Source organism: Nipponia nippon, unplaced genomic scaffold (genome assembly GCF_047370975.1).
Source record: "Nipponia nippon isolate SJK-2023a ecotype South Korea unplaced genomic scaffold, ASM4737097v1 scaffold_9, whole genome shotgun sequence".
Classification (NCBI taxonomy): domain Eukaryota; kingdom Metazoa; phylum Chordata; class Aves; order Pelecaniformes; family Threskiornithidae; genus Nipponia; species Nipponia nippon.
Genome location: NW_028262413.1, coordinates 9,640,067 through 9,652,955, shown reverse-complemented (window position 1 = coordinate 9,652,955; position 12,889 = coordinate 9,640,067). Strand labels below are relative to the sequence as shown.

At 39.6% G+C, this 12,889-nt stretch overlaps 1 protein-coding gene across 3 annotated transcripts in view; it reads right to left on the bottom strand.

Annotated features, from left to right (window-relative positions):
* Window positions 1–12,889, bottom strand: part of TAFA1 (TAFA chemokine like family member 1) — a 241,215-nt gene that overhangs the window by 47,918 nt on the left and 180,408 nt on the right. For 2 of the 3 annotated variants that reach the window (XM_087744174.1, XM_087744173.1), the window contains one exon: window positions 4,177–4,317. In XM_087744174.1, coding sequence (XP_087600300.1) covers window positions 4,177–4,317 — 141 coding nt within the window. The remainder of the gene's footprint in view (window positions 1–4,176; window positions 4,318–12,889) is intronic. The other variant, XM_087744175.1, reaches the window with a different exon arrangement.

Below are 12,889 nucleotides of genomic sequence, written 5' to 3'. Positions count from 1 at the left end.
AATGAGGAAGACAAGCTGTTTGTAAGCATAGTGGAGAGGGAAGGTATGAATTCAGAAGCATGGCTAAGAAATCCTTGCAGAAATGACCTGCACATCACACAAGAAGTGCCTGCAGTAACAGGAAAATGAGAGAGAGCAGGTTCATCAAAGTGTGAAGCTAGAGAGGTCTGCATGCAAACTGAGCTGCAAACTCAAGCCCTGTGCTGGCCCTGTCCACCTCTGAAGTGTGAGGGCAGGATGGTAGATCAGGAGCTTGCTCTGGTACCTTCAGACAGTCAATACACACGCTGTGTCCAACTGCATTGCTGAGGAGTAGGTTAGTAACACTCCAAGCTGCACAGGTCCCCTGTGCTCTGAAGGCAAAGGGCTGGGGTCTCCCTGGACATGCTCGACACTGCTTTCTCAAAAAAAGGGACCCTCTCAAGCTGCTGTAACACAGATGAAGTAAATCCATTTGGGACTTGCTCTGGAGAGGTATTTGGGCAAATGGAGAAAATAATAACAGCCATGACAGAGAGCTGAACAGACTGATGCCCATAGTATGTGCTACAGCCAAGTGACACACAAGATAAATTGTAGGGAGGGAAAAGAGCATTCAAAACCATTCTTCAAAAAAAAAAAAAAAAAGAAGACCTTGAAGTAGTGAAGGGAATCATGAAAGTAAATGTGCAACAGAAGAGGCAAAGAAACAGAAACTGGCATCTCTGTTTCATGACAAGATTTGGATTTTATTTTGCTCTCACTGTTGCTACTACATAATTCATTGGTGGTTGAGGCAGGTTTTAGGACAGTGTCTACTGAATGAGCAGCAAGGAATAATTTATAACTTCTGAGGCTGCCACAGCCTAGCCTCACTGTACTTTTTTAAGATGAGGCCCCGAAGAAAAAGTTTACTGGACTTGGTAGGAAGTGATGCTTGGGAATACACAGAAACTTCCCACCCTTCTTAGTACAAATAACACATGCTCTGCCTGAATTTCAGCTCATTCAGGAGGAGGACTGCATACGTGAGTCCTATGTACTATGATGGTGTGCTACCCTCACAACAAGAGGGTAAAAGGACCATTTATCACCCAATACTTATTAAAAAGGTTAATCTGACTCCTATGCATAATTGTATTCTCTCTTAAAGAGAAAACAAAGCTAGGTCTCCACACAGTCCACCCACACAGCCTAGTGGTGTCCTGGAGCAATGGCTGGTAGGATTGGAAGGCAATGCAATCTCTCCTCTGTAACATGAACTCAAAACTGTCAAAGCATCAGGCTTGATGAGATGTTTTCCCATTAAGTCACAGTCTGGCCAGTGGTATAAACAGGGCAAGACTGAGATTCAGTTTGTTTTATACACACTACTAAATAGCCATCAGGTGGAGATGGCTCAAGGCAATAATCATAGAATCATAGAATACCAGGTTGGAAGGGACCTCAAGGATCGTCCAGCCTATCCAGATCTTCCTGCAGGGTGGCTCTCCCTTCCAGGGTGTCTACTTCCCCACTCAATTTGGTGTCATCTGCGAACTTCATCAGGCTACATTTGATCCCATTATCCAGATCACTTATGAAGATACGGAATAGCATTGGGCCCAATATCGATCCCTGGGGGACCCCACTTGTGACGGGTTGCCAGTTTGAAACCACAGATGGGAGCCAAACCGCTAACATGGGATCTCCCAGTCCTTGTCACCTCTCAAAGATGATCAGTCTGTTTGGGCGTGAGTATATTGTTGTACCTGAACACCTATGGATTTTTAATTAAGGGACCCAAGTAAGCTTTCTTAGTGATAGATTATGGCTTGAAATCATATACAGTGTAAAACCCAGTGTGAGATTAAATAATTTTAATCCTTTCAATATGGAAGGTAAAGAAGGTAAAAAGTTGCAGACAACCTTTTGAAATGTCCTTATGTACAAAAGAATAAGCAAATCCTGAATCTTTGTGTGAGTTAAAGTACTGACGTCAATGGGACTCCCATGGGAAGTTTTGGGAGTTTGCCTTAGCAAGAACAGAACCACTAAACAGGTCAAAGTTTTGACTTAAAACAGGTCAGTATGTCAAAAGTCACAAAGCAAAGTCTGGGATAAAACAAAGGCCAAAGAAAATGCCCCTTCCATAATTTTTATGAGCAGCGTATTGGTCTTTTGAACCATTCACCAGCCATCTACAAAAGAAAATATGGGCTGACTACAACAACTAAACTTGAAAGAGGAAGACATTCCTTTGTAGTTCACGTTTGCTGGCTTTGAAGTCACTGTGAGTCTTACCAGTGACTTCAATGGGACTAGCTTCGCACTTTTATATTAGCCATTGTTTTATCCTTATTCGTTTCAAAATTCCAGACAATAACATTTCTTTTCATTGTAATCCTGACAGAGCAATTAGGCTCCAGTCCACACCTGCACCTGACTTTTTTTTCTTAAGACAGCATTCTTTGAGCTCCTCTTCTCTGAGCAGAATTATGAGATCTGAATTAATGGTGTCTCTCTGCTCTATCCAGTGCCTCTGTTTTTCATGACCTGCTGAAGAACATGAAATTCTTCAAGGCTTGTACAGCTGATCTTTGGTTAAGACCAGCTGTAGGCTTCACCTACGGTTTTATGAGTGTGCTTAACAAAAAAAAGAAAAGCTTCTTTTTATCAGGGTAATTAAGCAATAACAGAATGACAGAACATGGATTAAAGTGTAATCATTCACAGGTGCATTCTTAGCATGTTTTTAGTCATGAGTTCAGAAGCTGAATCACATTCCCAGTGTAACAAGCTATGAATTAATGCCTCACAATTTAAAAATTGGAAAGCATTTTTGAAATAATAAAGCATTTTCGTCCTATCTTTAATATATAAACCAGATACGTACACACCACAAATACCCACTCATAAAGCATGAGGTTCTCATCCCTCCAAGGTACCCACAATCTCTCATCTTTGTAGTGTTGAATGTGCAAGCCTCAGAACTTTGTCTACACAGTCTGCTGTGCCCATCAATACTCCTGTCTAACTTTGGGCTACAGTTGGAACAGCCCCTGCTCCCTTGCTAGCACCTTTGCAGCATGTCCTTGAGCAAAGGTACCCAGAAGAAACCATTTTTCCCAATGTTTGCTTGTACAGCTCCCCCTCTCACTCACTTGGGGGAAAGCTGAATGCTAAACGACAGACCCAAAGGTGAAATGTTGGGTGCTTCCAAAACCTGCAGATACACTGCCACCCCTGGACATTCAGCCACGGGAAGGATGAGGAGAGCCCCAGGCAGTGCCCACCTCGGCTCTGGCCAAAACAACCCCTGGCTCTTTGAAGCACCTGTGGGCTGTGGGGCGGTGTAAACAACGGCACCAGATGTTTACCATAAAGAGTAGCGGGGAACTTTTATGAGATATTCTGTTTCACAAAGCTGCTGCATGGAGGGATTCTGCTACACAGAGCAGCTTGTTTGGGAAGGGTAACTAATGGGATTAGTACCACTTACTCCCCGTCTTCTTATGCGATTTATATTTTGCCAAGCACTTCCAAGCTGCAGCTCTCTCCCCGATTACTGCATGATTTCACCTTGCAGCGGTGGCAGGGGAGCCCCAGAGAAGAATACACCCTGTGGAGCTAGACCTGATATGAAACCCAGGCACAAATAACATGGTGTTTTTCCTTCAGCAAAAAAATCCCCATGACAAGAAACAGCACCAGTGATTTCAAAAGACAAAGATTCTTTCCTAGCTTTCTGTAATGTTTGTTACAGGACAAGACCACAGGATTCATTTATTTATCTTCTTTGCCACTGACTTTTCAAATGGCTAACTAAATCAAAATGAATGGCTGTTGTCCTTTGAAATATTTATGAATCAAAATTAATGTGGCACCGGGGGGGCCCTGTGAAGTGACGCAAAGGATAATTTTGTCCAGTTATTTATTAAGGGCTTGATCCTGCCACAGAATCTGTTATATTTATCTAAGTGTCTATACTGAGTGCTACACCCTCATTTTTGTGAGTAAATCTTAATGCGACCCAGGTGCACAGAACCATGCACTAAAGTAGCAGGCAAGGTGGTGTAAATGTAAGTTTATGCTTATAGATTTTTCTGCTTTGTTAAATAGAGAACACAACAAAATTCCTATGCATAATCTATAGACTTAAAGCTATTTACTGGATGGTACACAAACAGAGACATATATACAGGAGGAGCTACTTGCCATCAACACAGGAAGGTCTGTTTCTTGTAGTCCCAGCCACTTTCCCAGGTAGACAGGAGCATTTTACTGTTTGTGATCTTTCCTCAATTCGATTCTTATTACAGCATCTGTGTGCTGCTATAACTTCACACGTTCCTCCTTCTGGCAAAAAAGAAAAAAGAAAAAAAGAAAAAAAGAAAAAGAGAATATTGACACTCTGATTAGGAAGAGCAGCAGTGGCTAATCAAAGCACCCAGGCGTGCTCCTGTCTGTGTCTCTGCATGGCTTCTATACAGGTGGGATTACAACGCTATTTCTCCCATTATGCGTCCTCCTGAATAAGCCAGGTGCTGCTATACTTCAGTTTTAATAAGAAATGAAGATAAATGTCCCTCTACAGTAGATACAGTTTGCCTGTCTTATATTAGAAGCTTCTCTGACATCAGCAGAATTTTTGGCCTAAAAATGACTGTGTCAAGGTCTGGGCCTGAAGAAATGTAGGTAACATGGTACAGTAAATGTGCAACAACTGTTGGCTGATTTTATACTTGTGATATTGGAGGCCTCTTCCCCCAAATATTCTCTCATACAAGGACAGGGGCTAAGAGAATCCACCTAGAAATAAGCTTTTCTCCAAATATTAGATTTTATACCAGTACTCAGCCCTTAGGGAATGACAATCAGCCTCTGCAAATTACAGGATGATCCAATAGCATTTCCCTTTGCTACCCCACTCACTAAATTGGCAGTTTTAAGGGCAGGAAACATTCCCTTTGTGTGCAAGACAACCAGGCTTAATTTGTCTTCTCTCTGATTGTTCTTCATGAACATTTGCAATAGTTTGATTAGGTGGAGAACACAAAGCAGTGATAGACAGATAGATGGTGGCTTAAGGTTTATGAATACTTGGTGTTTGTGGCATATGTTATGCACAGAAATGAAGTGTCAAGTGTGTTATTTCCATTCACCTTAGCAACGCAGTGCAAGGAGATGAGACACCGCAGTAGGCTAATGCACTGCCCAAGTAATTTCTTGATTTCTCAGTTCGGATTGTATTTAGCTCATAATTGCCAAGTATTTAATAGTGCCAGTCTGTTCCCCACAGATATTTGGCTATTTCATGAAATTGTGGCATAAATTTGGCAGGATTTGTTTAAACTTAGCACAAAACTATGCACAGCCTACTAAAGAGAAGAATGTGTAAGACAGTTCGCTAGGTTTGCTAGAAAAGCATTATTACTTTATGCCACAATGAAACGCTAACTGTACATTGCTTTTACTATAGCATAAAAAGCATTATTCCTATCTTTGGGTTTCACTCTTCTTTTTGAAACAACTTTGGGAGCTTTTGAACACTATAGTAACCCTGCAGCCAGGTAGGAGAATAAGCAGTGTGGAGATGCTGATCCGCGTCTGGCTGTGAGCGAGGGATTTTGGAAGAGGTCTGAGAGTCCAGTGGCATCTCCCTGTGCAGGAGCGAGTCCTGTTCCCTGGTGATTCTACAAATGTGGTATTTCTGTAGTGAAGCACTGGGGTAGATGGGCAGGGAGGAATCTCCCTTGACTATACGCTGTTAAGGTCATATGGTTGTGTGCCATAAGGTGTACCCGCAGTAATGAGTGGTACAAAAACTACCAATGAACAGGGACTCCACAAAGTGTGGAAATGTTTTATAATATTAAATTTTCAAACCATTGACCTTCCAGGGTGAGTCAGTGGATGAAAGCCTGTGAATGTCCATTAGGGTAAATGACCTTAAGTTGCGTGGTCATGGGGTTAAGCACTGATGAGTTTGCAAGCATGAGACAAGACTAACTCTGCAGTAAATATTTAACTCATCTGGAGAGAAATGCTGCTTCATGCATTAGTTATTAGGTGCATTTGGTCTGCTGACACAAGCTTTTTGAAAGCCAATAGATGCCACAGAAGAGAGATCCCAACAATTCAGAAAGCCATGATCTGACAAATGGTCTTTTAAGTGTCTCTTAGGAGTAAGAGGAATTGTGACAATCAACTGAGCCCCAAATGCTTGTATTTTTCTGTGAAGTAATTCTTCAGATAAACTCCCTGTTCCCCCACCCAAATCATACTGAAAGCAATGAAAAGATTCTTATTGGTTTAATTCATCTTATGGTCATGCCCTAAGAGAAGACAGATTTGTGATTTTATTGATTGCAACCTCAACAACAAAAATAATGTACGCAGTAATAAGCATTTCTAATTTTAGACTATGTAGACTGTGTGGTAAATATCTGTGAATAAGCTAAATGCTTAATTTTCTCTATTAATTTGCTGTATGAGTACTAATAACCACATGAGCTAGTCTTGAGTATTTGGTTATCTATTCAAAATAATGGGTTGTGGTGGATGAGCTTTATAACACCTTTAATTGCTATGTGGAAGCTCAAGTTGCTGCAGCAATAAAGAATTTAACTCAAAGTTATAGTTGTTTAGGAGTGACAAAACATAATGAAACTATAAAAGCAATGAAAAAACACTTTTTTTACCACCAGACAGTTAAGTACATTAATTGGAACTTTTATCTGCATGGGCTATAACTCTAATGCAAATAATAATAATAACAGTAATAAAAAGACCCTTCCCAGTGCTGACACAGAAGAAAAAATCCATCTCACAGGGAGAAAGTTATGCATGTTACACACTGGGTTTTTCTGGAAAATTTTTTATGTGGGATCAGATTTTTCCATTAAAGCGTGTTTAGCCTATGAATGACTACTGGACAGCATTGCATCCAATGTGTTCTGCTGGTATATATTTTAGCAATCATGCATATACATGTTGGACTTTTTAAAAGCCATATATGAAATGGGAATAGATGGAGGTACCCAGACAAATACAAATAGACACAATCAGGTAGGAAAAAACCTCATTAAAAAAGCACAGTCTTGATTATGTTAGTCACAGAAATATATATACCACAAATATACTGGGGGGGGGTGGTGGTGGTGTGTGTTCAACTTAAATCTCTATTTCAGCTGTACAAACAAGAAAACAAATTAGAGCAGGGAGAGGGCCATGAATCAGTCTTCAGTTTCCACTGAAAAAAATTTAACATGTTCGGATGTATATGCGAAGTAGGTTTTTATTCTGTGATTTTTATTTTTGATTTCCAACTTTTTTTTTGGGGGTGGGGGTGGGGGGGAGGGAGAGCGCCAAGAAATGCTGTAATACCAATATCTGAGGACTTCTGCTCCTGAGCCAGTGATTTTTTTCTCAGTGGTTCTTCTAGATTATGGGAAGACCTGGCAAGATGTTACAGTGCTGGGAGTCCTGCAAAAATGTGAATTATTGACCTGATAGGCTGTGAGTGCAGCAAAAGTTTAAACCCTTGTCACAAAGAACAGAAATGTCTTTTTTTGGAAGTTTATGGTCTATTGAGCTAAGGTAACTTCTGGCTTTGTTTCCACAATAACAGCCTCATCCAACTCATTCAAGTCAATAGAGGATTTGCCATTGATCTTAAAAGGAGAGGAAAGGGCCCTAAAATCCTCTAAGTAAGTGTCTTCTGAATGTTTTGTTGACAGTTACATTTCATGAAGTGGCTGCTTTATCCACCTGGCAAGAAAAATATCTTATGTTTTTTTAATTCCCTCCTGCCCCAGGAAAATCAGAAAAAGATTAGAAATGGAACAGGAGCTTGCAAATCAGGAATAGCTTTGCTCTTTCTTCAAGAAGCTTCAGAGATAAATTAAAATGTCCTAACGTGACTTATATCCTCTTCACACCAAACATTAGCAGGACTTGATAGTAACAACAGCTGACCCTTTCTGAGCGCTCAGTTCACAGGATGCCCTCAACTTTGCATGAAGGAAATGCAATGCCTACCAAAGCAAGAGGGACAGAATTGGCTGCCAGGAAGGATTCTGAGCTGTTGAAGATGGCAACTACCTGTGGCATTACGACTGCTCATATTTCCTAGCCTTTCAGAAGTCTTTGTTTTGCATAGGCTTAAAATATGAAACTGCAGAAATTATATACATCATTCTTATTGTAAAACAGGGACAAATGTTTGTAACTCCTGCAAATGGTTTAATTCTAATTAGAGGACACTGAACTCCTGAAATCATGTTCAGTTTTGCCTCTGTTATAAAGCCACCTTGAGTTTACACGCCACAGAGTGAAATATTTTATCATAAGTATGAGCCTACTGTGGGTGGCTGCGATTTAAAATATCTAATCATCCATAGGGTCTGAGTACATGCTTAGCAGAAGCCAAAAAGCCATCTTCTAGTCTTCTCTGGCTTTTATATCTCTAGCTGAGAGGTAATAATAAAAGCATATTTTGCACTTCAAAATTATAACTCGCCTCTGTATTCTAGCCAAGGCTGAACTTATCAGTAAACAAACATAAAAAAGGCAAACAGCAGTACTGATTTGTGTTATACATTGTGGAAGTCATTAACTATGACTCAGGTAGCAAAACTTATACGTTCTCTCTTTGACAGTGATGACAATTTAATAGTATTTGACTCTGCTGAGTTACATGGAGCATCCTGCAGCAATGAGAGAGGTTGTTTATCAAAATGATAAACATGTTTTCATTTCCTCCTTGGCTGCATGTATGTGATCAGAAGTCTAAGGCCATCAAGAATTCACTTATTCTGGCCACCAGGCAGACATTAAGCTATTCAGGACCATCTGTGCTTGAAATGAGTTCCATTTAATGGACCTTCCTAGGGCAGGTCAGTCATAATGAATGCATGTGTGCATGAATGCATGAGCAAAGCACCGCTTAGGTGAGACTTCTTGGGTTGTTTGGCAGAGGCACAGACGGTTGATAGATAAGATATGCCTTTCTTTTTGGGGTCATGTGCCCAGTGATTTTAGAATTCAGATCCTCTGTTACATTTTCTTCTACCTCATCATCAATGCACCACACAATCTAATCCAGTTGAAGGTTGTTATAAGAACTTGTTTATGTTACTTTCAAAAAAACAGTGATACCCAAACAATTTCATAGGCTTTGCTGGTCAAATTCTGCCCTCTGTTATACCATAAGCACTCCACCATGGGAATACAAGCAAAGGAAATCACATGGACCAATTTTATCAACATTTCCAGACAGTTCATTAGGACTATTACTGGTTTTGACAGCCCTATTTATTTATACAGCTTCAGCTAGACAGTCTATGTTCCAGTGTTACCATCTTGTTTGGAGTTGTATACCCATATGCTATTCTGATAAATGCTTAGGTATATGCAGATGTTGCTAGACCTGGAAGATTAGAGAAAACTTCAAACAGAATTAAATTCTTTAGACTTCAAGAATTCTTCAGACACTTGAAGACTTTCTGGAAAAGTGCTTACAGGAACTAAGGGGTGAAAAAATTTGCACCCTTGCCACCTCATGTCTTTATACAAACATCCTAGAGAATGAAAAGACAACCCTATGGTAGCCTTTTTTACAATTGCTAAAAAAGAATTCAGATTTGGGGACTGCAATTTGAAGAGTTTGCAGTTTAAATACGTTTTGGAAACTTCCCAGGTGTAATTAATACATTCATAAGCTTTAATCAAAATGTTTATGCCAGCTAACGTGCCAGAACTACAGACTACACGGTGCTCAGGGGAAAATACTATACTTTACTTTACTTTAAGAAATAATAAGGCACTACTATGTTATTTACAAAATAACGTTTCTGCTTCTGACGGGATTATGTAACAGATGGAAAAACAAAGTCCCATGCTACTCCACGAGCCACTTCATAAGTGAACAAATAAAAGACTCCTCACAGCCACAGTGCAATTACACTCCAATTTTTGTTTTGCGTATAATCCACTGACACTCTGTATCTGCTCCAAAAGGAAAAGGATCAAGCTTACAGGATACATTTCTGCATACAGAGGAGCGTGCATTTCTGCGCATGGAGAGTGACAATGTCTGCAGAGCAATCAGACAGGGCTCAGGATTTTTACGCTTTTTTATAAGGTCGAGGCTAACTGCACCTCGCTGCCAGAGTGCCATCAGTTCCAATGAAGTTACAAAACAGTTGAATTTGGCCCATGAACTTTAAGTAGCACAAAGGTACCATCAAAAAATGGACCCAAGTATTAAAAGTTAGCATTAAGCCATACTTAATTCTTTCCCATTATGATAACTGATACAAATAGATTCATGGGCTACTCATTATATATGGAGTTACAGTAACCGTGGGAATTTGTAATGCACCACACATGCTCCACAAGCCTCCTGGTTATATACTGGGGTTTTTTTTGCCCAGTGGATCGGAATAGACTGCAGTGGTCTGTTCCCTAAATTTATATTTATATTTTCATTAATATTCAGTATTTTCATTGTTCATTATGTGGGATATATATTATGTTCAGTTTGGGAAGGCTCTATGCAACTGCAGCAACACAAGCGATTCCCGCTGTGGGTCATTAAGTTTTAGGTTGAGATACTATTTTCTCGAATGTTGTTGCTATGAAAGAGTTCTGAAGACACAGGGTACCTCCTCTAAAGAAAATGCTATTTGTTTACAAAAGACCAAAACAAGTAGTTCCATGAGGAATGTGGCTAGTGAAATTTGGTTTCCAATGGATTTGCGCCTTGTGGTTCATTTCAAACTCCTGTTGAGCTGCTTCTGATGTCTAGATCACTTAAAAGAGTACTCATGGAGGTCACAGCTCAGCTGGAAGCCCATGGGCCTCTTTTCTGGTGGGTGGTGCAATGTTCCCGTTCAGTTCAGGCCCTGATTTCTGTATCACTGATATAACGACCCTATTTCTAGTAAGGGCAGAAATGTATTGTCTTGGTTTGTGTTGACCCGTTTCACACTTGGTCAGACTCTGGAGACGAACTGCTGGACAAAGCAGGTCAGCTACACATGGAAATTAATTTCATACTAAGCCAAAGTTTTGATAGATGCTGGAGTCAGAATTCAACAGCTAAGAGGGGCAATGTGTATTCAGCACACGCCTCTCTGGTTATATATGGTGCTATAAGCTAATTTTCTAAGAGCAGTTTCGACAGAAAAGGACATTTCCATAAAATCAAACTTTTCCACAAAAATCCATAATAAAAGAATTTCTAGAAGAAAATAATATCTTTACAATATTTTGTTCAGCAGAATTTTAATATTTCATTTGAATACTAACTTTTTTTTCATTTGTACTTTATTTCCCATTCAGAATAATAGGGGAAGCAGGGATATGCAAAGCTCTAATTAGCACATGGATTTGTAGTCTTTTACAATTTTCTACTAATGCTCTCTGCCATCAGCCACAGGAGGCTTTTTATCTGAGAGATTTACAGATTCTTAGACCCAGAACAGACTCTGATCCTCAAGAACTGGTTTATTCACAGAAATTAAAAATAAGTATTTTTTGTAAAGGAGAAATGGTATGGGTTCTACTCTTGAATTCACAAAGAAAACCCAGAGCACACCAGTGTATGAGATGTGGGTGGATCTAGGGCAGGCTTATAGATTTCCATATCAAACCAACATACACACTAGAGAATAGGTCTTTCTACTAAAGAGCTTTGCAAATTGATCTTCTGAGAAATTTGCACAGGACCTTATTCTTATGCATATTTAAAAAAAAAAAATCTCTTAAAGATGAATCAAAGGAAAAATGGTATCCAGAAAAACAAGACAGTCTTCTAGCAGCTACTGCCTCTGGCACATTGCATCTCAAATGGCAATGCAATAACCAGCGTCGACTGAAGTATTCAGGAGGACAACAGGGCAAGAGTGGCTGGAGAGGAATGCTGATGAGCTGTTATTGAAGCAGAGTTATGGGTAGTTTTAATTATGATTTTGCATGCATGTGTACAGTATACACATACACAAAAATGACAGAGTTTATGAGAAAATCCCACCTATTGTGTTTGTATGCTGTCCCTGATAGACAGCAAAGTGAAAGCAATCAGGCAGAGCTGCCTGCAGAGGACCATACACATACCCCATAGATTTGATTGCTTTTTTGTCACAGGGAGTATTGAAAGTGAATTGTAATAGGTACTGTTAGCATTCTTGTATTGATGAACTACAAAAAGCAGATATGTAACTCACAAGGCAGCCAAGAATCCAATGTTCTCTTAGTGGGGATCTTCAGTCTTTTAATGAGATTTTTTTACTTCAAAGGGAGATCAGCTTACAGCAACTTTGAGAAATGGAGGTTAGAAATTAGAAGTCTTGGTGGGATTTACAGCTCTGGAATGCCATTAAGAGATGTATATGAAGAGGCAGCACTTTGAAAATTCAGAAAGAAAAGAACGTTATTTTTGAGAAATATCTTAAGTTCCATATCAAAAAGTAATAGGCATTATGACTCTAAATTTCATTGACTTTCAGTGAGATATGACACTCCTAAAGGTCTATATCACTTGTAAATGGGATTTCTTGGTCTAAATGATGTAGGCCTAGTAAGGCTGAGCATAAAATCTGGAAGTATCTTTTAAAAAATCTTGCCCTTAGTCACTTGAGCGGTTTGGAAAATTTAATATTTGATTTGTCAGAGAGGATTAGAAAAAACAGTTCAGGCAAAATAGATGTAATATGCCTGCATTGAAGCAGTGCTCCTCCTATAACTTAAACTACAGGCAGCAGTATAAAACTAGAGATTAAAAAGACCTACTATGCTATTCTGATCATTGCTTTGCAGCTGCACAATTCTTCCCCAGAACAAATTTTTTGGGTAACAAAGCTGTGGAGAAACGAACATTTCTGCTGCTGAACAGAAACGAACATTTCCAATATTGACATCTCCA